Source organism: Vicugna pacos, chromosome X (genome assembly GCF_048564905.1).
Source record: "Vicugna pacos chromosome X, VicPac4, whole genome shotgun sequence".
NCBI lineage: Eukaryota > Metazoa > Chordata > Mammalia > Artiodactyla > Camelidae > Vicugna > Vicugna pacos.
In genome coordinates, this window is record NC_133023.1 from 53,569,269 (window position 1) to 53,596,994 (window position 27,726).

At 50.0% G+C, this 27,726-nt stretch overlaps 1 protein-coding gene across 1 annotated transcript; it reads left to right on the plus strand.

Moving 5' to 3' along the window:
* Nucleotides 1-474: 474 nt before the first annotated feature.
* Nucleotides 475-27,726, plus strand: NALF2 (NALCN channel auxiliary factor 2). Its single transcript, XM_006203272.4, has 3 exons — nt 475-1,594; nt 24,262-24,433; nt 24,842-27,726. Exons 1-3 carry the CDS (start codon nt 734-736, stop codon nt 25,225-25,227), a joined length of 1,419 nt encoding a protein of 472 aa, XP_006203334.3. The 5' UTR covers nt 475-733; the 3' UTR covers nt 25,228-27,726.

A 27,726-nucleotide genomic window follows, 5' to 3' on the forward strand; every position in this document is an offset into this window, starting at 1 on the left:
CGCCGGGAGCCAGGTGGCCCGCCCGAGCCGGAACTCCGGGAGCGGCGGGCGCGGAGCCGGAGCGGAGCTGGCCCGGGACCGGCCCCAGCGAACGGCCAGAGCGCGAGCGAAGCCCGAAGGGCCGGGCAGCTGGCCGGCTGGCGGGCCTAGGAGGGCGCGAGCGAGGCAGGGAGCAGCGCGGAGCGGGCGGCCGGCGGGCGGGCGGACCGGCGGGCGGGAGAGGAGCGGAGCGGCGCGGGGCGAGCAAGCAAGCGGAGCGGAGCGCGGCGGCCGGGCCCGCACGGCGGCGCTGAGGGGCGCAGAGCTGCGCCGAGCCGAGACGGCCGGAACGGAGTGCGAGCCGGGCGGCCGCCGGCACAGAGTGAAGTGGCGCGGAGCCCAGGGCAGCTGAGGGGCCCGACACTATGAGGAGTGCGGCGTTGCCGCCGCAGCCGCCACCGCCCCAGTGCCCCGCACCGCCCCCCGCCGGGACGCCGGGCAGCGCCTAGCGGGCCGGGCGGCCGCGCCCGGGCGGCGAGCGAGGGAGCGCGGGAGGGGCGCGGGGACGGCGCGAGAGCGCCCCGCCACTCCGGCCTGAGCGGGGCCCCGGGCCGGCCGGCCTGCCTCGCCATGCAGCCCCCGAGGTAGAGCCTGGACGGCGCCGAGGAGCGCGGAGCGGCGCGCAGCCCGCTCGCTCGCCCGCCCGCCGGAGACGGCCGTCCGGCCTCGCGCCTGTCTGCTCCCTCCCTGAAATATGTTCAGGGGCGCTTGGATGTGGCCCGGGAAAGACGCCGCCGCGCTGACTATCTGCTGCTGCTGCTGCTGCTGGGCTCCCAGGCCGAGCGACAAACCTTGCGCCGACTCCGAGCGGGCGCAGCGATGGCGACTGTCCCTGGCGTCCCTGCTCTTCTTCACCGTGCTGCTCGCTGACCATCTGTGGCTGTGCGCGGGGGCCCGGCCCCGGGCCAGGGAGCTGAGCAGCGCTATGCGGCCGCCCTGGGGGGCCGGCCGGGAGCGGCAGCCGGCGCCTCCTCGCGCGGTGCTGCCCCTGCCGCCGCCGCCGCCCGGCCAGCCCAGCGCGCCCCCGGGCACCTGCGGCCCGCGATACAGCAACCTGACCAAAGCCGCCCCCGCCGCTGGTCCCGGGTCGGACTGCGGCGGCGTCCCAGAACCCACAGGGCTGGATGCAGCTTGCACCAAATTGCAATCTTTGCAGAGACTTTTCGAACCAACCACACCGGCGCCCCCTCTGCGGCCCCCCGGCGCCCCTATCCGTGCCCCGGCCGAGTTCCCCTCCGCCAAAAAAAACTTGCTCAAAGGCCACTTTCGGAACTTCACTCTTTCCTTTTGCGACACCTACACAGTCTGGGACTTGCTGCTGGGCATGGACCGCCCCGACAGCCTGGACTGCAGCCTGGACACCCTGCTGGGGGACCTGCTGGCCGTGGTGGCTAGCCCGGGCTCCGGGGCCTGGGAGGTGTGTAGCAACTGTATCGAGGCGTATCAGCGGCTCGACCGACATGCTCAGGAAAAATATGACGAGTTCGACCTCGTGCTACATAAATACTTACAGGCAGAAGAGTACTCAATCCGGTCCTGCACGAAAGGCTGTAAGGTAGGGACTGGCGTCCGCGGCCACAGTGGCTGCGTCTGCGGCGGGAACGGTGGCCGTGGGACCGGGAGAAAAAAGGTTTCCCCCTCTGCCCACCCCACCACTCCTCATCACCCCCACTGTTCTCAGCTACGTTGGGCCCCTCCCCAGAGAAGGGGCCTCAGGGATTAAGGTCAGGTGACCACCTGGCCAACTTCTATTAATTCTGGGTTTGGGCACTGTAGAACTGGTGCTTCCTGGCGCCACGCTCCCACATGAGGAGGGAGGGGTCCCGGGGCCCCTATCAGGAAAAGGGATGGAAAGAGGCTCTGGCTCGCCCAGCCCCCATCCTCAGCCAGCGGTGCCCCTCTCCTTCCTGAGCTGGAATGAAAAGTCCTGGGACTGGCTGGTGCAGCAGAAAGGCCGAAGGCCGGTGGGGGGTGGGGCGGGTGGCTTAACCCTCATCACCCTTTAGCCCCTGCCAGTGGACACTCCTGGTGGCGGGGTACAGCACGCCGTTGACCTTATATGACCTGAAGTAGCCAGACCTTATATGAGCCTGAGGTCAGAACCGAGGCAGGTAGCGCCATGGGGTGCCTGTTTTCTCCCAAGGAGGAAACCTGCCAGCTCCTCTCCCCTGACAAGAGAAGGGGCTGGGAACAGGGCACAGCAGCTTTCGGGAGGGCCACCAAAGGCTGGTGTATTACCAAAGTCCCAGTGCCTTCCTAGCACCTTCCCAGTGCCCCGGGGTGGCAATGGAGGGAAAGCTGGCTTTCTGGCTGCTGGGAACGGGCATTCAGAGGAGAGGCGAGGCTGCTGCAGATTGGGCCTGCCTAGGGCAGAGTGGAGTGTTGAAACCTCTTGACCCTCAGCAGGGTCACTCTTTGACAGTAGATGTGTGGGGGCTGTAAGCATTTGGGATGCGGTGCTCCTGCCCTATTGGATCAGCCTGGCCAGGTACCCTGCCTCTGAGAGGAAAGAACAGCAAGGTCAAAGGGTCAAGTGAAGAGGAGACCAGGTCAGGTGCTGGCCTCACCCATCCTTGAGCTGGGGTCTGAGAACTGGAGAGGGAGACAGTTGCCTCCTAGCCTAGCTTGTCTCCCTCTGAGGCTTTGGGGAGGGGCAGAAGGTGCCCCCCTTTCCATCCAACTCGACCCCTGTGGACTTCTGCAGGATTCCACTCTCTTGGTAGGCTCCTTAGGGATTTGGGCAGGGGACTGGGGAGGAAAGGGGTAGCTCCTTGATCCTGACTTCACTTTCTTGTTCTCCTTTTTCCTGTTCTCGTAACCTAGCAGTCTCCCTCCCGCCTCCCTCAGCCTCAGCTGACTCACTGCCTCACTCACACTACGAAATGAGATATTCCACTTCTTAAAGGTGTACAGACAGATAGACACACACATACTGCCAAACACCACCACCACCATCCTGGGCAAAGTCACACAGAGATACAGAGAGGTCGTCACACCCCCAGACAGTGCCACAGAAGCAGACACGGTGTCATACACACGCACATCTCCCCAGGATGTCAGAGACACACAGGCAGAAGTGCTGTCACATGAGAAAGGACACATTTTGTCATATAGAAATAGAGACACACACTCTTAATGTCAGCCACAGATACAAACACAGCATGAGCAGAGGGATGTGGTCCACTTGCAGACAGAAAAGGATGTCTGTCTTTTGTGGCCTTTCCTCCAACCCCATGGCCCCGGTTTTTTTTTTCCCACAGTCGCCAGGATGAATGAGAGACCACACCACAACTTTCCCATGGGGTTTTCTCCAGGTTATAGTTGGCTTTGAGCTCTGTCTGACCTCGCGCTAAACAATAATCCCTCATGTTGATTATTTTTGCCAAGCAGTCTGATGTAGGAGGAAGACAACCAATCTCTTGGATTCAGGATGCCTTATCATCTCTACCACTTGTTAGTAGTGTGACCTTGGGCATGTCACTTCACTTCTCAAGGCTTTTGTTACCTCATTTGTAAAACAAGGATAATAATCCTTACTCTGCCCATATCCCAAGTCTTTCGTGAGACTGAAGTGGGAAGAGGTAGCTGAGAGTAGTTTGCAATAACAACACCTGACATAGATGTAATGCTTAGGGTTTTCAGTCTCTCTCACATATATTTTGAGATCATGTTTGCCCAGGGAGGCTGATAATACCAGCACTGTTATCCCCATTTTACAGATGGGGAAACTGAGGTGCAGGGGCGCAAGCAGTTTGCCCAAAGGTCACTTGAGCAGGAGCGCCAGGCCTCTGACCCACATGATGTGGGTGCTAAGCCCATGCTTTTGCCGTGGCCTCTCATCAGGTTCCTGATGGCTGGTGCCCTCCCTCCTCGCCTTTGTCTCCTTGTGGCTGTCGTGCTCCTGCGCTCTCTCTCCCTCTCCAGTGAACTCTGCCTGCTCTCTTGCTGCCTGCTGTGCCAGGAGAAGGGCAGTGCCAACTCTACAGCTTTCTTCCTGTCTTTCCCACCCTCCCCAGTGCACTCCCCCTCCACCGAGGCCTACACCCCCAGGCCTCTCGATTCCGGCTATATTCTGGGCACTGAGGGAAACGACAGCCCTGTTTCCCTCCTTCCTGCAGCCCCTCTCTCTTCACCCCAGCACCCCTCCTCTATCCCAGGCCTTTTCTGCAGATGCCTGAGCCTTTCACCCAAGCTCCAGGCCCTCCTGTCCAGCCCCTGCCCCAGATGGGATCCCTGGGAGATAATGCCCCATCTTCAAAGCTTCTCTTGGGCGGAGGGCTCTCAGCCCCAGGTCAGGGTGAGGAGGCTTCCTCCGCCGCTGGAAACCAGACCCGGAGCCCCTGATTCCGGACCAGGTGCCTCCCATCCCCGGGGGTCCTGTCCTGACTGTTTTGGCTCGATCTTCCCTGGGCAACTCTAGAAACCCTGTTCTCTCCTTTTGCAATATCTGCCCCTGTTTTGGACCACACAGGGCCCCACACATCATACCTGTCCTCACTGCTGCCTGTGACACCTCCCAATTTAGTACCAGCTGCGACATTTCCTTAATGTGCGACTGACTTCCTCTCGCACAGCAGGGCGATAACTTAGGCAGGCCGATGCCCATCCCCACTCTGGCCTCTCCCAACCTGTGGGGCCATGCTCCACCCCTCCCTTACCTGCCTCACGCATACCCCACCAAAAGCCCTTGCTTGGCTCTCCTGACCTGCCTACCATTACTGGACCACCAGTTCACTCCCCCAACCCGCTCCATCTCCGAGCCCCACCAGGCCCTGCCTGGTTTTGATCACCTCTCCCTCCATCTCTGCCAGTTCCCTTCTCTAAATTCAGGATAATCCGATTGGGGACAGTAGTGAAGATGGGGACCAAACCCTGGCCCCTTCTCTCATAGCTCTGATCCGAGAGGGGATAGAAGCCCAAGAGAAGGCCATTTCTCAGCCCTCTCACCAGCCATAATGGCCGCATCACTAAAGGTTAGTGCCAAGGAGGGATATGCTAGTTCTGTTCTCTTCTGGACTAGCCCACACCCACTGGGTAGATTGTGTGTTTGGTTCTGAGTCTCACACTGAGCAGGTTAGGAGGAGGCTAGAACCCAAGTTCTCCCAGACAGAGTCGAAGAAACTGTTTCACCTGGAGAACAGGAGACTCAGGAGGATGTGGTCTGTGACTTCAGACTTCAGAAGAGTTGTCAGGGAGCGAAAGGAGAGGCATGTCCTGCTGCTTAGCCCCAGAGGGACTTCGTTGTTAGAAAGTCCCGGGTTCAAACCCAACTCTTTGATTTATTACCTGCGTGACCTTGAGCTAGGGACTTCAGCTCCCTCAGCCTCACTTTTTTCATCTGTAAAATGGAACTAAATCATCAGAATGGCCCTACTAGCTCATTATTAATGAGAAGTCTACACAGTCCCTAGGCCTGGCATATCAGAGTTGCTTAGTTAACAGTTGTTTCCTTCCAAAGAGGAAACAAGAGGGCCTTAAGAGGAGATGAGTTCCTACTCCCAGGGGAAGGGTCTGGCCTGATTCAGGCAGACCCCTGGAGGAAATGCTATGGAGATGACTCTGACTCCTGATTATAGGGCAAGTGGGACCAGCCTACCTCTGAGGTCTCAAGCAGCTCTGAGTTGAGGCCCATGAGCAGAGCCTGCTCCCCGAACAAAAGCATTAGAAGGGAAAGACTAGGGAAGGAGGCCTGACACCCACACACAGGGGAGGGGACTGACAGAGCCAGCATTCGTCTTCTACCCAGACCTGCTGGAGCCCTGCTCTTCCTCCACTCTGGCTGGCAGCTGTTTCTGCCTCTCTGCCTTCCTCTCTCCTCCCACCTGCCACAGCTTTCCTGCCAAGCAGGGCTCCCAAGCTAATGCTGGTGCTGCGAGCAGGAAGTTCAGGGCATTGGGCAAAGGGCAGGAGCCCCAGGTCGGCATGTGGTCTCTATTGTCACTCCAGCTGGCAGTCCGGGAGCAGTGCCCCACAGTCAGCCTCCCTGACCCAGGCTTCTTACGGGCAGAGAGGGTGCTCTGGTCCGAGTTTGGGGGTGGAGGAAGGGGGATACAGTCAAGAAGCTGCCTCCTGGGAACCATGGCAAAGCCGCCCCTGAGAAGAGGCCTCCCAATCCACAGATGCCCATTGCCCACCTACGTGAGTGTGGGGCTTCTGGGAAGGGCCTGGGACAGAGAAGAGGCAACATGTGGAGCTCGGACAAGCATATAGTGGATGAAACATGGGAGTGGGAAAGTGGTCTCATGCTTCCCACCCCTCTCCAGACACCCCCACCCCCATCCTGACCCACCCCCACTCCCAATCCCCATATTCCTCCCAAATTTTGACCCACACGCAACACCCCCATCCACATACCAGTGACCTCACAGCCATCCTAGTCTTTTACTATATCACCCTAGACCCTTCCCAGACCACACCCACATCTCACTCCCTAATCCTTACCCAGTCCTTACACTCCAACCCCTACTTCTCCCTGCAGTCACCTCCACCTGCTCCCTTCTAATGGCCAGTCTTTTCCTGTCTCCCATCCTACCCCACTCCCCTCATCTCTCACCTCTATCTCCCACTTGCCCAACCTCAACCCCATGTCTTTACCTCATCCTTCTAACTCCCCCACCCCAACACTGCATCTCTTGCCTTGTCACCTCCATGCTGCCTTGCCCCTCATATCCTTCTTACCCCACTCACACTTCACCTTCCTTTTCCCCATCCCTCTTCCTGCTCCACTTTCATCTTCTGGTCCCCTCTTCTCCTGTCCCCTTTACCCCTCCCTGCCCCTCTCCCTCTCTGCTCATTTTTTTCTTCCTCCCATCTCTCCTCCCCACTTAGGGTGGACGTGTGTGTGTGCACACATACACACACTCACACATACACAATCTTCTTCATGGCGACTTCCCATCCTTCCCACAGGCTAGTGTCTGACTACTATAGTCACCATAGCAACGGGAACCTCCAGGAAGGATAAACTGGTATCTCCTGAAGGTGGGGGCAGGGGGAGTTAGGTGGAGGAAGGGAGCCCAGCAGCCTCCCACCCAGTCTCATGGTCTGACTAGAAGAGTCTGCTGAACCCAGTGGAGGTGAGGGCGAGGCAACGGAAGACATTGGGTGGGGCCAAGTTTAAAGGAGGGTCAGGGATCTCTGAACATATCACAAGCACAAGAGGATGTACTTCAGTCTCCTCCCTGGGCGTCGGCACCTCAGGGGAAGGGCACACCCTGCCTTCAGTGTGTGGGTGCAGATGGAGGACGACTCCTCAGGCTTGCGGGTGGGAATTTGCCCTAGAAAAACTTCTCCCTCAGGGTAGTCTTGTTGTGTTCCCACTCTCTGGTGCTGTTTACCTGCTGTTTGCCTAGGCATACTGGGCATCAGATCTGCCCCCTCCCAGTCACGTCTCAGCCACGTTTGGATTCCAGCTGCAAGTGTTGGCTGGAAAGCCAGGGGCCGCTTCTGAGGGTTCTAAACAAACATGGACCTTCAGAAGCACCGTCCTCCGATGCTGACCCAGGAGGTCTCTGGGGAATAGGTATATTGTGTTCCCGCGGTTACGGGCGCACAGACCAGGGTGTGTGCAGGTGAGGCTGGGCTGGACTTTTCTCCCTGAACGTGAGAAGGGGTTCAGGAAAGCCTGAATTTTTGACACCTCAAGCCAGGCAGGTGCTTAGAGAGGAGAGCAAGGGCACTAGGCATGCTGCCGCTGGCCCTGAGGAAGGAAGGAGTTAGCACGGAGTGACAGGGGCTGCCAGGGCCAAAGCTCCTGCTTGAATAGATTCTGGAGAAAAGAACTGGAACCTGAGCCACAAGTCTCTGGGCCAGAAGGCGAAGGCAGCCTGGCACCAAAGAGGAAAGGGAAAGGGGAAAAGAAAAATGCAAGCTTTCAAGTGCCTGGCAGATGCCAGGGGCTTTCTATGCATCTGTAAACTCATTTAGTCCTGACAGTCATCCTAACAGGCAGGGACTATCGTTATCCCCTTTTTATGAATGCGACCACTGAGGTTCAGGGAGGGAAAGTGATCCATCCAGGCCACAGAGCTAAAAGGTGGGAGGACCGAGACACAAACCCAGGTCTTTCTGTTTTTTTCCCCAGGGCACACGTGTATAAAGAAACATCTTAATAAACTCCCCCAGCTGTCAGAGGTGATGCTCAGCTGGCTACTGAGAGGCTGGGGTGAGAAGCTGAGTGACCGCAAGGGAGGTCCAGCAGTGCCTACTGGCAACTTGTAGGGGCCCCGAGGAGTGGCTCAGATCCAAAATCGGGACCCACCAACATCCTCTTTGTTCAGTACCCCAGTCTCTTGTCCTTGAGCCCCATTGACAATCACCAGTATCCTCTTGGGATAGTGACAGAGGATTGCTGCCTTCTTTTTCTACAGGCTCTGCCGAAGAGAAGAGAGGGGCTGGGCTCCTATTGCCTGGAGGGAAGGTATCTGTGATAGTGTCAGCCCCAATCTGCAGGGAGGATAAACCAGGGCAGGAGGGGAGTTGATCTCCTAGGCAGGCCTAGTGCAGGCCAGTACCTACTGAGAGTGCTGGGAGGGGAAACAGTGGGACCTGGTCACCCCAGAGCCTGCTGAGGCCTGGTGTGGACTTTGGGCACCCTGTTCCCATGCCAGGATTTTGGTGAGCCCTGGCCTGGGATGGCTAGGCTTCTCTTGGGGGTAGAAGGAAGTGCCAACTCACCAAGTCCTGCCTGGAGAAGGAACACATGGTGTTACTATTGTTTCCTGCCTTTGTATTTGGTCTTCAGCAGATAGCATGGCTACCTACCTGGCTGATTTGTGAGAGGTGAGCATATCCGCTTAGGGTTGAACTAAGCTAAAACTGCCAACCAAGTTAATCCCTCAGAACTGTTATAGACTTGGAATCCATTAAAAAATACCTTTGTTCCAATTGCTGAGAAAAAAAAAGTCTTTGAGAAATTTTGGAAAATAGAGGTATAACAGGAAGAATGCTCAATGTTATTGTGTATCTCCTCCTAATATGTCTTCTTATAGCATGGTTTTTTATTGCGGTAAAATATATATAACATCAAATTTACCATTTTAACCATAAAAATGGTACAATTCAGTGGCATTAAGTATATTTGCAACATTGCACAACCATCTTCATTACTCATTTCTAAAAAGTTTCTCCTAAACTCTTTACCCATTAAACAGTAACTCTCCATTCCTCCCTCCCCCCAGCCCCTCTTAACATCTATCCTACTTCCCATCTCTATGAATTTGATCATTCTAAGTAATTCTTATAAGTGGATTCATACACTGTTTGTCCTTTTGTGTCTGGCTTATTTCATTTAACATAATGTTTTTCAAAGTTCATCCAGCTTGTAGTGTGTATCAGTACTTCATCCCTTTTATGGTTGAATAACATTCCATTGTCTGGACATAGCACATTTTAAAAAATTCGTTCATCTCTAGGGACATCTGGGTTGTTTCCACCTTTGGGTAATTATGAATAAAGCTGCTATGAACATTCATGGACAAGTTTTTGTGTGGACCTATGTTTTCATTTCCTTCCACATTTTGGCTATTGTGACTAATGTTGTTATGAACATTGGTATACAAGTATCTGTCTGAATCCCTGCTTTCAAGTCTTTTGGGTATATACACCCAGATCTGGACTTGCTGGATCACATGGTAATTCTACATTCAACTTTTTGAGGAACCTCCATACTGTCCTCTATAATGCTGCATCATTTTACATTGTTCTGAGCAATGCACAGGCTTCTAGTTTCTCCAAATCCTCATCAACACTTAACTCTTTTCCAGGTTTTTTTTTTATAATAGCCATCCTAATAGATGTGACTGTATATTTTTACATAGTTAAAATCATATAGTTTTCCACCTCGCTCTTTTTTATTTATTTATTGCTAAAGTCATACTGAGTATCTTTCCATGTAATTAAATATTCGCCAACATCATTCTTGATGAGTATACAATATTCCCTCCCATGAATATAGTGCAGTTTATTTAACTAGTCCCCTACTGTTAGATATTTACTTTACTTTCAACTTGCACTATTATAAATAACACTGTAATGAATATTTCTGTTCATAAATCTTTGTCAGACCTATGATTCCTTTTTTCTGTTAAATGCTATCTCAGTCGTTTTTTTTTTTCTGATTTCTCTTCTTGGCTGAGTTTCTTAAATCACAAAATAATGTACCCTCGTTGTACCAAATCTAACTATACAGAAAGGTTTATAAAGAAACATTTAATAATCCGCCCACCCCCTCCCCACTCAATCCTGAGGTCATTGATATTAAGAATTGGGTGTGTATCCTTCCACCTCTCTCTCTGAGATTACAGAAACATTTGCACACAAAATGACTTTTTCTTTCCCTTGTTTTACATACAAATGGAAGCATATACATTCATTCTGCAGGATGAACATTTGGGACTAGTCTTACAGAATCAGAGTATTAACCTTTTTAAGGCTTTTGACATACAAATTTCTTTCTTACCAGTCTCTTTCTAGAAGGATGACTGTAGTTTAAGTACCCTCACCAAAAGTGTGGGACGAATTTACCACCCTTGTCCAGGATTGAGTATATTTTTTAAAACTTTACGAATTTGGAGCTGAAAAAATGGTAATAGCATTGGTTTTTAATTTGTGTTCCTTAGATCAGTTATTTTTCTTGTTTGTGGGCCATTTGTATTGTCTGTTTTGTGAATCGTCTGTTCATGTCTTGTGTTTTTATTATTGACTTTGTACATAGTTGTTTTTATGTATTAATGATTTTTTTCTTACTACATTTGTGACAGTTTTTTTTTCCATTTATTATTGGAATCTTAGAGCTGAAAAGAGGGAATGGGAAAGAAAGAAACTATCCCAGGCATCTTTTAATATACTTTATCTCACTTAATTCTTACATCTATCTTGTGAAGTGCATATATATTGGTCCCCATTTACATAGGGGAAGACAGGCTCAGAGAGGTTAAGTAACTAGCTCAAGGTCATCCAGCTAATAAGACTTGGCACTGGGATTTGAATCCAGGTCACATCCAGGGATTTGATTGCCAGAAGGCAATGGTACCATCCATTCTGTGCCAGTGTAATTATACGATAGGTAAAGCTTTGTGCTAGTTGCTTTATGAACCTCATTTACAGAAAGGTTAGGGATAGGTGTTTTTATTATCTCCATTTTGCAGATGAGGCAAGTGGAGATCAGGGAATTTAAGTAACTTGCTTGAGGTTTCATAACGGATAAGAGCAGACCTGAGATTTGACCACAGGACTATTTGAGGTTAAAGATGTTTGACCCTGTCTTCTCCCCATATATGCTACCTCCGTAGGGACCATTTTCTTGGATCCAAATTGAGACCCAGAGAGGGAGAGTACTTGGCTTACAGTCACATAGCAAATTAGTGACTGTGCCCCTACCTCCTTCCAGTGACTTGTCCCAGTTCACAATGCCAGTTAGTGGCAGAGCCAGAATCTGAACCCAGCTCTGGCTAATTCTCCATCCAACTGGAGCAAAGGCTTTGCAATGAACATTTATGATATGAGCTGGGGAGAAGGAGCAATTAGGTAGAGTGTGTAACTGCCCTGAAACCTTTTTGAAAGGATAGACTCTGGTATTGGAGTCTTCTAGGTCAAGGCGGTTCCAGAAGCCCCTAAATGACAAGACCTGGGACAGGAGAACTCATGCCCAAAGGCAAGAAAATCTTTCTACAAGGAAAGAGCTGCCTTCCCTTCACCAGTTGACAAAGATTATAGCAGGAACAGTTGCCTCTTTTCAACACACTCAGAGTGTGTGTGTGTTTGTGCACGTGCACATGCATGTGTGCACGTGTATTTAGAGGAAAGAAGAAAGGGAGTGCTTTGATGGGGGAATGGAAATGGGCATTTGTAGCCCCTAGTACCCAAATGTTCTTCCCCCTATAGCTCCTTATAAAGAAAACCTTACTCATATAAGGAATGGGCTGAATACACTGATTTTAGAAAATCACTCTCCCATCCAGTCCTAGAAATCTCTCCCCATCTTGACCAGAAAGTCCATCAAAAATGAGTTATTTGAGTAACAAGCTAACTACTTCAATGGTGATAGTGAAATGAAGGGGCCATCCGAGCGGCAATATGGTGTAGAAGAACTTGGGCACTGAAGTCCAGGTAACCTGGCTTCAAATTCCAGTTTGAATTTCTGTCCTCATTAAACAGTTTTGAGACCTTGAATATATTCCTTCATCTCTCTTGAAACCTCACTTTCTTTGAATTCAAAACTGAGGAACAAGGTCATCATAGGCTTAAATGACATACAAGATGCTAATCTCAAAAGGACACAGTGCCTGTGAGCTGGAAAGTGCTCAGGAAATGGTAGCCACCCTTATTATTATTGGCTGTGTGGCCTTGGACGAGCTCTTTAAACTCTGGTCCTTCTGGTCCTTACCTGTAAATATGTCTCCACCTCAGGGGATGGTTGTGAGGATTCAATGAGTTGATAAATGTCAGTTGCTTAGAACAGAGCTTGGTGTATAGTAAGCACTTAATAGATGGTAGCTATTATTATTCTTACCTGAATTAGAGGTACTTAATCTAAATGACTGCTGAATACTCAATTGAGATTGGCAACATTTTCCCTTAGGAGAAGGGAAAGGTACTTTGGGAGCAGGAGGTGAAGTGTCTGGCATGGGGGTGGAAGGTTAGGAGCCAAAAGGCAACTGGAGAGATTCTTGTGAGTGAAAGCACAAATATATGCTTGGGTAAGGGAGGGAAGAGGCAGAGATGGAAGGACTCTAAAGCTGTGATTTACCTCATCCTATGAGACCAAGCACAACTAACTGACAGGTCTTTTTTATTAGGTCTCTGTTCTCCCCAGCCTCTCATCTGTTTAATAAGGCGCTGAGATTGGAGGAAGGAGGTAAGGTAGGGAGAGGGTGCTGGTATCACAGAAAACTGGAGATTTCTGCCTGGACCTTGGCCCAGAACTAGTGGTGTGTGGAAGACAGGCATGCCTTTGGAGGGAGCAGTGGAATTTTATGCTGCACACGTTTGTGACCTGCTCAAAGGAAGCTATGATTGTCACTGTCACATTGGTGCCATTCCTTTGGTGACCTGCATAGCCATTGGGCACTGAACCCTCCAAAGTTCCCCTCCTCTCATATTGGTTGGTTCCCTTTGGTTGTAAGACCACTCATTAATTCCATTGGCCTGTTTGTTAAGCTTATCTGGCTCAAGCTCATGGCCCAGACAGTGGTGATGGAGTAGGTGATCCACAACTAGGCGGTGCAGGGCCTGGGGGTTTGTGGCAAGGCTGGTCAATTCAAGTCTTTTGTTGTTTTTGAGGTTCATGGCTGCATATCAGTTTAACACTTTTATTTTATTTTCATTTTATCAAAGCAACATATATTCATAATTTTAAAAGATAAATAAGCTACATATATACACTCTTCAGAGTTAAACGCTTGAAACTCCCTTAGCTTTTTCTTCTGATATTTATCTTCACATTTTTTATCTCAATTTTTTAAACACATTTATTGTGGTATGATTCCTGTACAGTAAACTGTACGTATTTCAGAAATACAATTTGATGAATTTTGATATATGTATACACCTATGAAACCACTACCACAATCAAGACAGCAAACATTTCTGTCACTCCCCAAGAGGTGCAGATTTCAAATTACCAGTTTATCCCTTCCCACTTCCTTCCCCCACTGGTAACCATAAGTTTGTTTTCTATGTCTGTGAGTCTGTTTCTGTTTTGTAGATAAGTTCATCTGTGTCCTTTTTCTTAGATTCCACATATAAGCAATATCATATGGCATTTTTCTTTCTCTTTCTGGCTTACATCACTTAGTGTGACAATCTCCAGGTCCGTCCATGTTACTGCAAATGGCATTATTTTATTCTTTTTTATGGCTAAGTAGTATTCCATTGTATATACATACCACATCTTTATCTAGTCATCTATTGAAGAATATCTTCACATTTTTAATGGTGTGCCAACACTGCTATTTCTTGACTTTTCTATTTTAAATATTTTTGTATGTATACACACATGTGCAAAAATACACACATATATACATATATGCATATGTATATATGTATCTATCCCATATATATATCCTTGTAGCTTGTATCCATTTTTTAAATTATTTATAATGTAACATTTTAAAATGATAAATGTATATCTCAATGCTTATAATTAAAACAGAAGCCCTCTGCTACAACCATGAGCCTCACTCTTCAGTCAAATAATTCCAAACTTCTAGTTGTTTCTTGTTCTGATATTTACCTTCACATCTCTAAATGGTATGCCAATCCTGTTATTTCTTGATTTTTTTTCTGTTTTAAATATCTATTGACTTTTTATTCTATTGGAGGGGGATTTGGCTTTCTTACTACCAGCAACACTGTATGAGCACACATACTTCCCCTCCCCTATATCTAATATTGTCATATGACAATTTCTGGTTTTAACAGTATTCCATATTTACATTATTAGAACTATAAATATTGTTCACAGCTGAGTCATGTAGAATAGTGTGATTACATTTTCTTTCTTGGCCAACTTGTTTTCCTGGAGTTAATAATTGCCTCTTTTTTTCCTATTTGCTTAGTTTTCTATAACTTTTTTGCTAATCCAGCCCTAATTTCTCCATCAAAGCTGTAAAACTTATGCAACTCACTATATAACCCATTACTTATACCTTTTTCTTAGAGTTCTCCACTTTGCTTCAGTCTGGGCTAGTTGCTGGAGGCTTGGCTTTCAAGTGCTTGGATTTTAAGTGTTTAGCAAGCATCTCTTCTGTATACCCAGCTCAATATGAAATCCTTAGGGAAATAGCACAGATAAGTAAGATACAATCCCTGTCTTCAGGGAGCCTACAGTCTCAAGGATGTTTAGTTCATGGAGATATCTCACCAGAAAGCTAGAGCTCCTTCCAGGGACTTTGATCTAGGCTGTGTCTTTGACCCCACATTCCAGGCAGAACTTCCCCTCTCAATTTCCACTGAATTATCAGAAGAATACAATACAATCTCTCAGAGAACAAATATGGTCTTAGGCTGTATTAACAGAAACAGCTTCTAGGACAAGAGAGCTGATACTTCTGCTTGACTCTGTGTTGATAAACTCTGTCTGGGGGTTGCATTCAGTTGCAAGGGACATAGAAAAGTAGGAACTTAATCTGAATATGAACAACCAGGATAGAACAGAGAACTGGTAACCACATCCCATAAAATAGTTGAAAAAAACTGTGAACACTTGGCTTCTTGGAAGAGTAGTCTACACATAGCCATCCATCTTTCTTCCTTCACATTCCCTTTTAAATTGGCTACAGTTTGGTTTCTGCCCCCACTGCCCCGCTGAAACTGCTCTCACTATGATGAGACTGCTGGCATGTCCTTATCTGCTGACCGCTCCTTATTCTTTGAAACTCTTCTCCCCTAATTTATAGAATGACATTCTCCTGTTCCTTCTCCAAACTCTCAAACCACTCCTCCATCTTTGTCAGATTCCCTTCTTCCACTTACCCCTTAAATGTTAGTGTTTTTCAGGGATCCACTGTTGTTCCTTTTCTCTCTGTGTTCTCTCTCAGCAGTCTCATCCACTTCTTTGGCTTCCGCTATCACTTTATCAGTCAGAGCAAGCTAGTTTACACAAACGACCCCCAAATATCAGAGGCTTAATGCAACAGTTATTTCTTACTCACAATACCTGTCCAAAACAGGTCAGCAGGGAGTTCATGGATAGTCACCATACCAGGCCAGTAAAAGGTCCATTTCAACACTGCTTCCACAGTCAGCAACAGAGGGAAGAGAATGTGACAAATCATACACCAGCTCTTAAAGCTTCTCCCCAGAAGCAATCCTATCACTTCAATTCACATTTCATTGGCCAAAGGAAGTCCTATGGCCATGCCTGAGGATATTTCAAAGGATATGGGAAAGTATAGTCCTACTCTGTTCCTAATGATTAACTCCTTAACCCTTGATGACTCCCAAACCTTTATCTATAGCCCAGACCCTCCTTCTGAGCTCAGGCCATTATGTCCAATGGCCTCCTTGACATTTCTATCTAGTCTATGTTGACCTATACTTAAAAGTTAACATGACCGAAACCTGAATTTATCTTCACCCCCAAATCTAGTCCTCCTCCTGGTTTCCCTTCCTTAATGAATGATACTACTATTCACCCTGCTACCCAAGCCAGAAACCTGTTAGTCATTCTGAACACCTCCCTCTCCATCATTCCCCATATCCATAAGTTATCCTGTTGATTCTGCCCTTTTTGACATCTCTTCTCATATCCATCCCCTCCTTTCCATTGCTTAAATCTGCTCCTACCGCCTTAGCTGAGATCCCCATCGTTTCTCACTCAAATTGTTACAGTCGTCTCCTAACTGGTCTCCCTACCTCCAATCTTGATGCCTGTGCTCCATCATCCACACTTTCAGAACATAAGTCTGAAAATTTTGTCACAGAAGTGATAAGCAATCTTTTAAGAAGCAACTCTTTAAAACTCATCAAGAGCTGTCCATTGCCTGTAGGATGAAGCCTGGCTCTTCCTCAGCATTCAGAACATATCATAAAATGGGCATGGCCTTCCTCTACTGCCTCATCTCCCATCATGGTGCCCTTTGTACCCTCTGACTATGCTAAACTACATCCAGTGACTGAATTCGGCACTATTTCACACCTCCAGGCCTTTCTACCTGCTTATTCCTTTGCCTTCAGTGCCCTTATTCCTGCCTTATCCCACCTAGTGAATTTCTACTCATTTTCTCCCAGCCCCAACTCCAGCCTCTCCCACCTAGACATATTTTCCTGTGCTTTAGCCTTCAAAACACAGTTGATCCCTCCTCCCTTTATGCAATCACTGTACCAAGTACATACTACTTATCACAGTGACTTCTAATGATTGATTCACAAGGTTGTCTCTCCTGCTCCTTAAAGATAACAATCCTGTCTTCCTTATCTATATCATCTGTAGATCCCCAGCACAGGACTAGGCACTTGAAGATGTTCAGAAAGTGATCATTGCATGAAAAAAATGCTTGGGAAGACCTGACCCAATCCAAGGAGGTTTACAAATACCTCCTGCAGTGCTGGCATGGGGACAAGAAGTTTTGGGCCCCAGAAGAGCTAGTAGGAGCCATGAGGAATGTCGCAGAGAGGCATTATCTCAGCTCAAAAGAAGAAAGAACTTCTTTAACTACTAGAGTTATCTGAAGATACAGGCTGCCCTAGGACATAGTGAGCGCCCTGTGATAAGAGGTTCACTGTCAGTAACTGGGTAACTCTTGACAGTAATTTTGGAGTGATAATTCCAACAGCAGATAAAGGGGTGGAGTTACGATTCTCACCGTAGCTTCCATTCTGGAGTGGTCATGAGCCTGCCTCCTCTGCTCACCTGATTAATATGGATCCTGTAGGCTCCTTAAGAGCTGCTCCTGCACCAGGGACACCACTTCTCCACTAACCAAGCCACCACTGGCCAGGCCAGGCCCGACCTGCCATGGGCCTTGGAGCAGGTAGCCTAAGAGGCTTAGAGATGATTGGACCCTCTGGGTCTGCACTGGCCCTAGGTTCTTCTCACCTCTCCAGTCATCTCCCCTACCTTTCCTCCAGGCCAGACCAGGGTGCTTTGACTCATGGCTGCTCATTATCAGCAGCAGCAGGAGAGCTGTTGCTTATTTTTACAGCCAACTTAAGTAAAGCCATCTGATCCACCTGGATTTACCCTGTAATGCCTCTAATCCCAGTCTGACTCTGCCAATCCCAAGGAACTACTCCCAGAGTTATGTCTATGACCTCCTTCCTCTGGGTTGGAGAGATTGACTTTGACCTTACCCTGTTCTGCTCCAATTCTTTGAAAGCCAGAAGCAGGAATAGGAGTGCGTGGCTCTTTTCAGACCTGCCCAAGGATGTCCCTCACATGATGCTAGGTGTGTATGGCTGCTGTGCAAAGAGACATTGGATTGGTCGGCAGGGTACCTCCCTCGAATCCTGGCTGTATAGCTGATGTCTTGCGTGTCTCTGACTCAACTAACCCAATCCCCTTTTCTGGGCTTCAGTTTCCCCCTAAGTAAAAATCTAGGGGCAGAGTGGTTACTTGTGTGCTGTGGACAGTGGGTTTTATCCCCCAGCCAAGCGCAGATTCTTGCTCTGCCTCCACAGTCTCTGCAGCTGCAGCTCCTGGCCAAGTGTCCCAGGGGTGCATTAGGAAAACAAGCAGCCATGAAGAGAAGGTCTGCAGGGAGGCTTTGGATGGGGAAACAGGCCCTAGGGAGGAACGCAAGTTGGAATGCAAGAAGGAAACTGCCGATTTCCTGGTTGGCAAGAACTGAAACTCTCCTCTCTGGAGGGTTTTCCAGCCCCCAGACCAAGGAGTCCAGGATGGCCTCCTCTTTCCAAACCCTCCAGCCCGAGTCTTGGCTCTGAGCTGTGTGTGTATACACGCGCTCATGTGCATTCAGGCAGCACCCTGGGGGGTCAGGAGAAGTCAGGTGCTTCTCCCCAGAGGAGCATAGGGACAGGAATGCCCTGGCCAGGGCTGCAAGCCAGGGAGCAGAAAGGTCAGGCTCTCTAGTTCCCCACACTTCTCCCTAAACTGGCAGCTGCAGCACCCAGGATGGGTGGGGATCCCCCTCATCTTACTGGCTCCCCTTTCAAGAGTGGTTTAGCAGCCCAGCCAGGGGGAGGGGTGGGATAGCCTTCTCAGCTTCCTTTTTGGGTTAATTGGTGTTCCCTCTAGTTACTCGCTGCTTCCTTCCCCTCCCAGTTCCCATAGCAACTCAGCTGTAGCAGCCAGAACTTGATTGAGCCCAGCGGTGGCCTGCTGGAGGTGGGAAAGAGGGTTCTGTAGGGAAAGGAGGGCACTGCCAGGTCAAGGCTTCCCACCCTACCCATCATCTGCCACTACGTTGAGGGTCCCCGACAGGGCATAATGAAGCAGTCTCTTCTGCCAGGGCTGGAGTTGAAAGAGCCTTAAAGCCCAGAGCAGGCCTGGCTCTCTTCAGCTCTCCTCCTGTACCCTCACCCCTGGGTCACACCCCCTGAGTTTGGGATTCCCAGTCACTGGTAGGATGGTACAATAGAAAGAACCCTGGGGCTGGAGTAGAGAAACTGGGTTCCTCACTTGGCTGCCATTTTATTTGATGGTAGTCAAGTCTTTCCCCCTTTTCTGGGCCCCCATTTCCTCATCTGTAAAATGCAGTAGGGTGAAGTTCTCTGCGTATTAAAATTACCTGAGGTGTTTTGGAAAACTCCACAGAGGTCTGGGCCCCACCCACAAGGATTCTGATGGACTTGGTCTGGAATGTGATGTGAGCCAGGCAGGAGCCTTTACAAAAGACTCTCTGAGTGATTCTCATATGCAGCCAGAATTGAGAAACTAGAGCAAAAGATCTCCAAGGGTGTCCCAACTGACTGTTGTCTGATTTAGAGACATCTCTTCCTTCACCCCACCTGCCTGACCTGCAGCCAGCCTCTCAGTACTCCCAACCCGGGCTCTCCTGGCTCCTTCACACCTTTGATGATGAATGCCCAGGCCCCCTTTGACTGCCCAAGTCTTAACTGATGTGACAGGGCCCACGACTTATGCCCATCCAAGGAAGATGGCTGCAGCGACTAAGGCAGGCTTGTGGCCCAGGTGGTAGCATTGAGAGCCAGATTTTTTACCCAGGAAGGACGCTGGGCCACCTCTGAAGCACATGGGCCAGAAATGGCCTCAGCTGGCCATCTGTGGGGCTGAGGAACTGGATTACCTCTCAGCCTTGTGTCATTCTTCTTCCTCCATTCCCCTCATTAGCTCCTGGCCTGTTCCTGCCTCGCCACCCACAGGCCTGGTGTCCTCCTCATGCAATCTGCTCACCTACTCATTGCCATGGTGACTCTGGTTGGGGGTGTGGGGCTTGAGAGAGGGTCATCTAATTAAGGAGGAAGGTCCCACTCACACTGTCAAGCCCCCCTCTCCTCGCCCTGCCTCTCTCAACTCCCTCCCTCTTTCCCAGAGCAGAGGAAGGGAGCCCTCAGCCACCAGAGCTTGTTATTAGGCTCATTGCAGTTGCCTGGGAGAAGGGCTGGACCCCCTAGTGCAGCCTCTTCAGCTGGAAGTGGAAATATTGAACTAGAAGAGCCCAGGGAGGATCCCACAGGGGCCTCAGAACCCCAGCAGTGGAGGAGTGGGCTATTCCACACAGTCTGGGCCAAGGGTTGAGGCTCAACCTGGGTCCAGGATGCAGAGGTTGGGGCAAAGGATGTGGACAGAGACTCCTCTTGGCACTTTGAGGCCCACAAGATGGAAGGAGGTCTCTGAGATACTGGGGCTTTTAGCGCTAAGGATTTCCTTTTGTTTCCTGCCTCACTTTTCTTTCTTTCTCCTCCCATACTTCTGCTCACTTATCCTTCTTTCTTACCCCTGCTTTCCTCTGCTCCCATCTTCCTCACCCACCTTTATTCCCCTGCTCACTCTTAAACCTTCATCTTTCTTTTTTTATTTTTAATTTTTTTTATTGAAGTAGAATTGATTTACAATACTATGTTAGTTTCTGGTGTACAGCATAGTGATTCAGTTATACATATATATATTCTTTTTCATATTCTTTTTCATTAAGGTTATAAATACTCATCTTTTTTAATTTAAAAAAATTTTTAAATTGAAGTATGGTCAATTTACAGTGTTGTATTAATTTCTGGTGTACAGCATGATGATTCAGCTATACGTATATGTGTTTTTTCTTTTTTGAATTAAAATTTTTTGTGTGTTTTTTAGGGGGTAATAAGGTTTTGTTTATTTGTTTGTTTGTTTATTTTAATGGAGGTACTGGGGCTTGAACCCAGGACCTCGTGTATGCTAAGCATGTGCTCTACCACTGAGCTATACGCTCCCCCACATTCTTTTGCATACTCTTTTCATTATAGGTTATAAACCCTCATCTTTCCTACTCCCTCTTTGTGACCTATCCTCTTCACAGCCCCTCTTACATCTCTCATGCCCCCACCCTCTTATCCTCCTATTCTTTCTTACCCTTTGTCTTCTCTCACCTTCACTGCACCTCTTTACCTCCCTCACACCCTCTGTGTCTTATTCTCCTGCTTCCTCCTCAACCCTCCTTTTTTCCCTACCCCCACTATTACCACCATTTTTCATCCTCTAACTCCCTACTCTTTCTTACCCTTTCTTTCTGACTACCCTCCTCCCTTGTGCTCCCAGACCCCACTGCCACTCTCTCCAACCCATGAGGCCCTCTCCTATCCCTCCAGCTCCTTCTTTCCCTGCCTTCTACCTTCACTTGGTCCTTTCCCCACTCCTTTCACTCCATTCTCACTCCTTTGCACGCAACTTTTATCCCAATAATTTCACTTCGAACTTTATATACATAAAATTTAACACAAGTGTGCAAGAGATGTGTACAGAGCTGTCCACCAAAACCTTGTTTATAATAGCAAAAACCTGGAAATCACTTAAACCTCCATCCACAGGAGATTGGTACCCTTTGCACTTCATTCATACAAAACCATTCTCTGTTCTTTTTAGCGCACCATGCACATACTCATCTCCATATCTTTGGTTAAGCTGTTGCCTCAGTCTGGAATGCCCTTTTGTCTCATCTCTGCCCACCCCATCTAAAATCCTAATTTGAGTCCCAACTCGACTGTTATCCCCTCACTGAAATCTTTCCCTGCTTTTCTGTTTGCTTCCCTCCAATGGCCAAGGGTTTAACTTCTCCTATAATATAGATTATGTGCCATAGTTTCAAGTTAGATCTGTCTATCCATGAAACTGGAATTTCTCTGAGAATAGGGGCATGTCCTCTTTTACTCCTCTGGTTCATGCAATCAACAGACTTTTTTCTTTTAACATACATTGTACTGAGTACACAGTGGTCAATGAGACAGACCCACATCTGCTTTCATGCATTTTAGTGAGGTGGACAGAAAAACAAAAGAAGGATGCAGACAAAGTCATATTTTTGGTGAAGAAATAGTTAAGAAGAAGAAGAATGAAGGCGGCATGCTCTAGCTCAAGTGGCCAGGGAGACCTTTCTGAGGAGGTAACATTTGAACTGAGGCTTCAAAGTTGAGAAGGACCCAACCAGCCCAAAAGTGAGGGGAAGAGCATTCCAGGCTGAGAGAACAGCATGTGCCAAGGCCCCAAGGTGAAGAGAAGTAGGACAGGTTCAAGGAAAAGAGAGAAAACCTCTGTGTGGAGCAGGATGAGCTTGAAGGGAGAGGTAGAAAATGAGGTTGGAGAGACAGACAGGGGCCAAGTTATGCAGGGCGTGAAGTCTGGGGTCGAAAGTTTGGGTTTTATTTTCAATGCATTTAAGGGTTTGAAGCAAGGGAAAAACAGAGTTAGATGTCATTTTGAGATCACTCTTACTCCTGTGGAAACAGTGGATTGGAAAGAACAAGAGTGGAGGCGGAGAGGCCTCATAGGATAATTTTGTCCAGGTGACAGATGACCATGGCCTGCACAGAGTTGTGAAAGTGGAGGGACAAATCGCGCCTTGCTGATGGACTGTGTGCAGAGATGCAGGCAGAGAGAGAAAGGAATGCTAACACTTAGGTTTCTGGCTTGAATACCCAGGTGGAGAATTGTGGCCCTTAACTGAAGTGGTCAAGGTGTGGTGCAGTCAGATTTGGAGTACAAAAGAACTGAATTTTAAGATTTACAGCATGCTAAGTTTGAGATGCCAGTGAGATATCAAAGCTCTGTTCCTCAGGGGGTTGATTTTCATCACAACCCACCACCACCCATCACCACCCCCCTGCCCTTGCTTTGCCAAAGTCCATGTTCCTGGTGGAGTTCCTTGCATTTTAGTGTAAATGCTTAAAGTCTGTGTAAGAAGCTCTGAGCACACTGCTCAGAGTGTGGTTGAAAGGCCTCTGGCAGCAGAATGACTTGGACCCTTGTTCAAAATGATTCCTGAGTCCACCTCAACCCTCTTGAAGCTGAATTTTGAGGATGTCATCTGCATATTTAACAAGTGTCCCAAGGGAATTCTGGGGCACAATGAAGTCTGAGAACCATTGCTCTAAGGAGCCACTATGGGAAGGTACCCCAGAAGCTATGAGCACTAGATGTGGGCAGGGCTCTATCCCCACGTGTGAAAGTTGCCTGGGAAGCTTGTTAAAATGCAGGTGTAACTTGGCAGGTCTAGGGCGGGGGCTGGGATGCTGCATTTCTCACGAGCTCCTAGGTGATGAAGATGCTGCCAGTCTAGGTCTACATTCTCAGTAGCAAGGAGCTACATCAGTGGCTCTCAATGGGAGGTGATTTTGCCCCCTCCCCCAGGGACATTTGGCAATGTCCAAAGACATTTTTTTGGTTGTCACAGTGGGGTTGGGGAGGATGTGACTGGCAACTACTGGATAGAGGCAAGGGATGCTGCTCAATATTCTACAATGCACAGGACAGCACCCACTACAAAGAATCATCCAATCCAGTGTCAGTTGTGTTGCTGTTGAGAAACTCTAGTCTTGATGATAGCCAAAGAGTATAGAGCAGGGACCATTTCTTAGCTAAGACACAGTGCCTGGTAGGAGTGGGCTAGACAAGATAAGTATACCAGTGAAGGAGTTTACAAACGAAATGTGGTTTCTGCTCCACTCCAGCACAGAAGCCAACTGGACAGAACATGGATTAAGTAGAGCTTGAAGGCACCTGTGGTGCTTGGTAAGGCAGATTCCCATTTTTTATTAAACATAACCCCTTATATGTGTATTGCACTTGAGAGCTAGCAAAACATTTTCAGATGTGTCATATTATTTGATCCACACAGCACCCTAATGAGGTAGAACAAAGATTATTCTCTCTATCTCCTTCCTGAATTTGGAAACTTAATGCCATCAGCCAAAAGGGATGTTTGCTGAATTGAACATAACTGAAATTTACCTCAATACAGGTGACCTCCGACAAGTCAGGACATCTCTTGGGGCCAACTGTAAAATGGTACGGTTGGATGAGATGGTCTTCCAGCTTTGACATAAGAGTAATTTTGTAATTTTACCAATGAACCAATGAACCAATGAACAAGTCTTGAATGACTTCAAACTGGGGGACTCAGGAGTTCTGGAGATGAGATTAGAGAACTTAGGGTAGGAGGTAATGGTCTTGTCCCAAACCCTTCTGCTCCACACCCTGGATCCTGGGGTTGGGTTGGTGAGCACACTGCACCCTCCCCCAATAGAGTACAGGTGGACCCCTCTTCATCCCTTTTCTCTGAGCTGGGAAGGGGCTGGCACCTGGGCTGACGCTCTTTCCTCTCCCCACAGGCTGTCTACAAGGCCTGGCTGTGCTCAGAATACTTCAGCGTGACCCAGCAGGAATGCCAGCGCTGGGTGCCCTGCAAGCAATACTGCCTGGAGGTGCAGACCCGGTGCCCCTTTATACTCCCTGACAATGAGGAAATGGTGTATGGAGGGCTCCCTGGCTTTATCTGTACAGGTAAAGGCAGGGCATTGGGGAGGAGGGAGAAGCTGGGGGCGGGGAGCAGGGCAGGCACCGGGTTGGGGGGTGTAGGAGCAAGGAGGACAACAGAGAAGCCGGGTCAGGAGAAGGTTGGTGGCTGGAGGAGCAGGTAATGAGGCCCCCATGTTGGGACAGTGCTAAGTGGAATGGGGTAAAGAACAGAATGGCCGTCTCCAACCAGAACATGCCTGGCCAGGGAGTAATCCCCGAGAAACTGTCTGGGGTCCTTGGTCCCTGTCCAGAAAGGGAAGGTGCTAGGGGGCAGACTGACCCGAGTCTTGGGCAGGGTGACCCGAGCAGCCCCAGCTTTGAAGATCTCTCTCGGAAAGGCATAGCCGGCAGCGCCTTGAGCACCCCACCCCCACCTTCCTTATCCATTGACAGGGTTGCTGGACACTTCGCCCAAGCGGCCGGAAACCAAGTGTTGTGACGTGCAGTGGGTCTCCTGTGAGTCGGAGAAGAAGAAGTTCAAGGAGTCTGAAGCCCCCAAAACCCACCACCAGCAATTCCACCACTCTTATTTCCACCACTACCACCAACAGTACCACCATTACCACCCCCGACACGACCCCCCAGGCCACATCAGCCACAAGCCCTCCCTGCTGCCGGTCTCTGGGGGCTCCCGCCTCGGCCCCAGCAGGATCCGGCTCTATGTCCTTGTTCTCATGCTCCTCCATACCATGGTGTCCTTCTCCAGCAGCCAGGGTGGTGGGGGACCGGGGCTGGAGGCACTGCCTGCCCTAGATGAGGGCCTCACTCGGGAAGAATGACAGCAAGGTTGGAGATCAGACCTCCACCACACACCAACATCAGCTCCAGGCCCCCCCAGGGGGAGGGGGAGGGGCTCCTCCCATGGGAGGTGTAGGACCAGGTTGGGGGTGGGGGAAATGGGGGACCACGCATCACCTCCAACCAACCCCCACCCCAAAAGCAGCTCCCACAGAACCGCCAGAGGGCCTCAGGGAGCTGCAAAACTCATCTGGGAGAAAAAGGCAAGAGCAGCAGGGGCCCCCTCTCAGGCCCCCATCTGTGGGGCTTAGCCAAAAAAAGGTGGGGGTGGGGGCTGGAAATGCCCACCCCCACTGAGAGTCCTGACCCCAGGGAAGGAGGCTGCTCACCCAGCCTTTGCCCTGCAGGGAATGTTGGGGGGCACAGAGGGGAGAAGCTCTTTCCCCCCTCCGCATTCCTTTTGTTGCCACGATCCTTAATTCCCTCCTGCCCATACCCCTACAGGCAACGGCAGACGATGCAGTGGCCCTCCTTCCTGCTCCAGCACGCCTTGTCCCACATGCGGCCGCCACAGGGAAGGGCCAGGCTGGGACACGAGGTGTACACAGTTGCAGCTAGGTCGGAGCCCCAGTTTTAAGCTGTGCCCCACTACCCTAGGCAATGAGGTCTAGGAATAGGGTGCAGAACGAATGGTGAGAGAGAGTGGAGACAGGGAAGAGGGAGAGGAGAGGAAAGAGGTGGGCCGAGGGCTTAGAGAGATGGCTGAATGGGCTGTTGCCACTTGGCTTTGGGGAGGCAGATGATCAGTGTCAAGGCAGGCTCAAGGACAGCTCCCCAAATCAGAAAGGGTAGCCTAAGGAGCCCTCTGAAAAAAGAGCACAGAGACTGGGCTCTTGGGCCTTGAAACAGAAGGCTGAGGGCATGTGGTCAGACTGCCGCTGTCTGAAGGGCCATATTTTCCAGAAGGTGCACATACTCCCAAGGGCCGCTCTTGCCCTGGAGATCTTGGCCTTGGGGCCAAAGACGTTTCCATTTCTGATCTCCATGGGGAGGAGGGACTTAAGCCCAAGTGGGTCAGGCCTGGCCTGGGTCCCCAGACTCCCCTATCTTGCCCTAGCCCAGGCCTCCATGAAGGAAATCCTGGTGGCCGTGCCCCAGGGCTTTCCAGAGATGAGCCTCCCTGATCCCCAGCCTGTCCCTGCCCCCAGCCTACCAAAGAGTATTCATCCCTTCTGATCCCTAACCCCATGGGTTGCTATCCCAACTGTGGAACCACCAGACTGCTCCTCACCCTGTAGCAGGTCCCCTAACCCAGCCACCCCTGCCCCTTGCTGGAGAGAGTCCTGAAACTGACAAGAGGACCAGCTGAATAAAGACAATGTGCTGTCTGTTGTCCCTTGGCTGAGAGACTTGTCATGTCAGTCTCTCGTCAGGCTAGAGGGCTGGATGAGAAAGGAGGCACAGAGAGCCCTTTCGGGGGGTCCACTAAACTTGTGCTGATCTCCTGGGATATCTACAGGCCCATAGGAGCAGACAAGAAAGGGAGCCGTTGCCAGGACAGGCCAAGGGGCTTTCAGTGCCAGAAAGGGCCTGTGTTCTAGGATGTGGTGCCAGTGAGTTAAGGGGAGGGGTGGGCCTGGAGTTGCATTTAGGCAAAGCGAGAGGGAGAGGGGGAAGCAGCTGGAATTGGCTGGTGGGGGGGATACATGGGAGACCTCCCTAGTAGAGAGGGAATCATCCAAGGAACTCAGCTGAGTCCCCACATAGGCTTTGTGAGACTGGGGAGTCCTTCCCTGCCAGTGTTCTTTCTCTCAGTGTGTACCCCTCCCCTCGCCCCTTTGCCCTGCCCACAGACTCCCTGTTTGGCCTTCAGCATTTCAGGCCTAGCCACATACCCCATCCCTAGAGTGCTCTTTTCAGCTGGGGAGGGGAAGAGGTGCTGGCTCCTTTCCAGAGATGTTTATGTAGATGTGAGAGATCCTAGGTACTGCCTTCTAACTCCTGCATCCTCAGGAGGGGAAAAGGGACTGGGAAGTAAAGGGGGACCTGCAGGCCCCAGGGAATGGACCCTTGGAGACTCCCATCCCCTCTTCCCACTCACCAAGTGCCCAGGAGACCCCTGGCTCAGACCAGCCCAGGGCCTTGCCCAGTGGCAGGGGAAAGGGGCACCTCACTCCACCTCGAAGTCATTTGACTGTCCTCCACCCTACCACCCAGATCATCCACCACCACTCCAGCTGCCCCTGCCCTCTGTCACAGGCAGCGAAGCTGGGCAGCTTTCTTATGCCATTTTCTACACTGTGCTTCATAAGTAGGACTTTCTTGCACTAGTTCCTATGACTGAGTCTCCAAGCTGGATTCCTAGTAGTCGCCCGTCCCTTCCTCCCTCACCTGGCTACAATTCAGTTGTTGCCCTTCCCCTGCCTCCGTGTTTCGGTGAGAGTCTCTGTATGTGTACTGCTTTCTGTTTTGTTGCATTGTGGGGCAGAGACCTCTCTGCTCTTGTTTAACCCCATAAAGAAATAAATGTTAAGACTTGA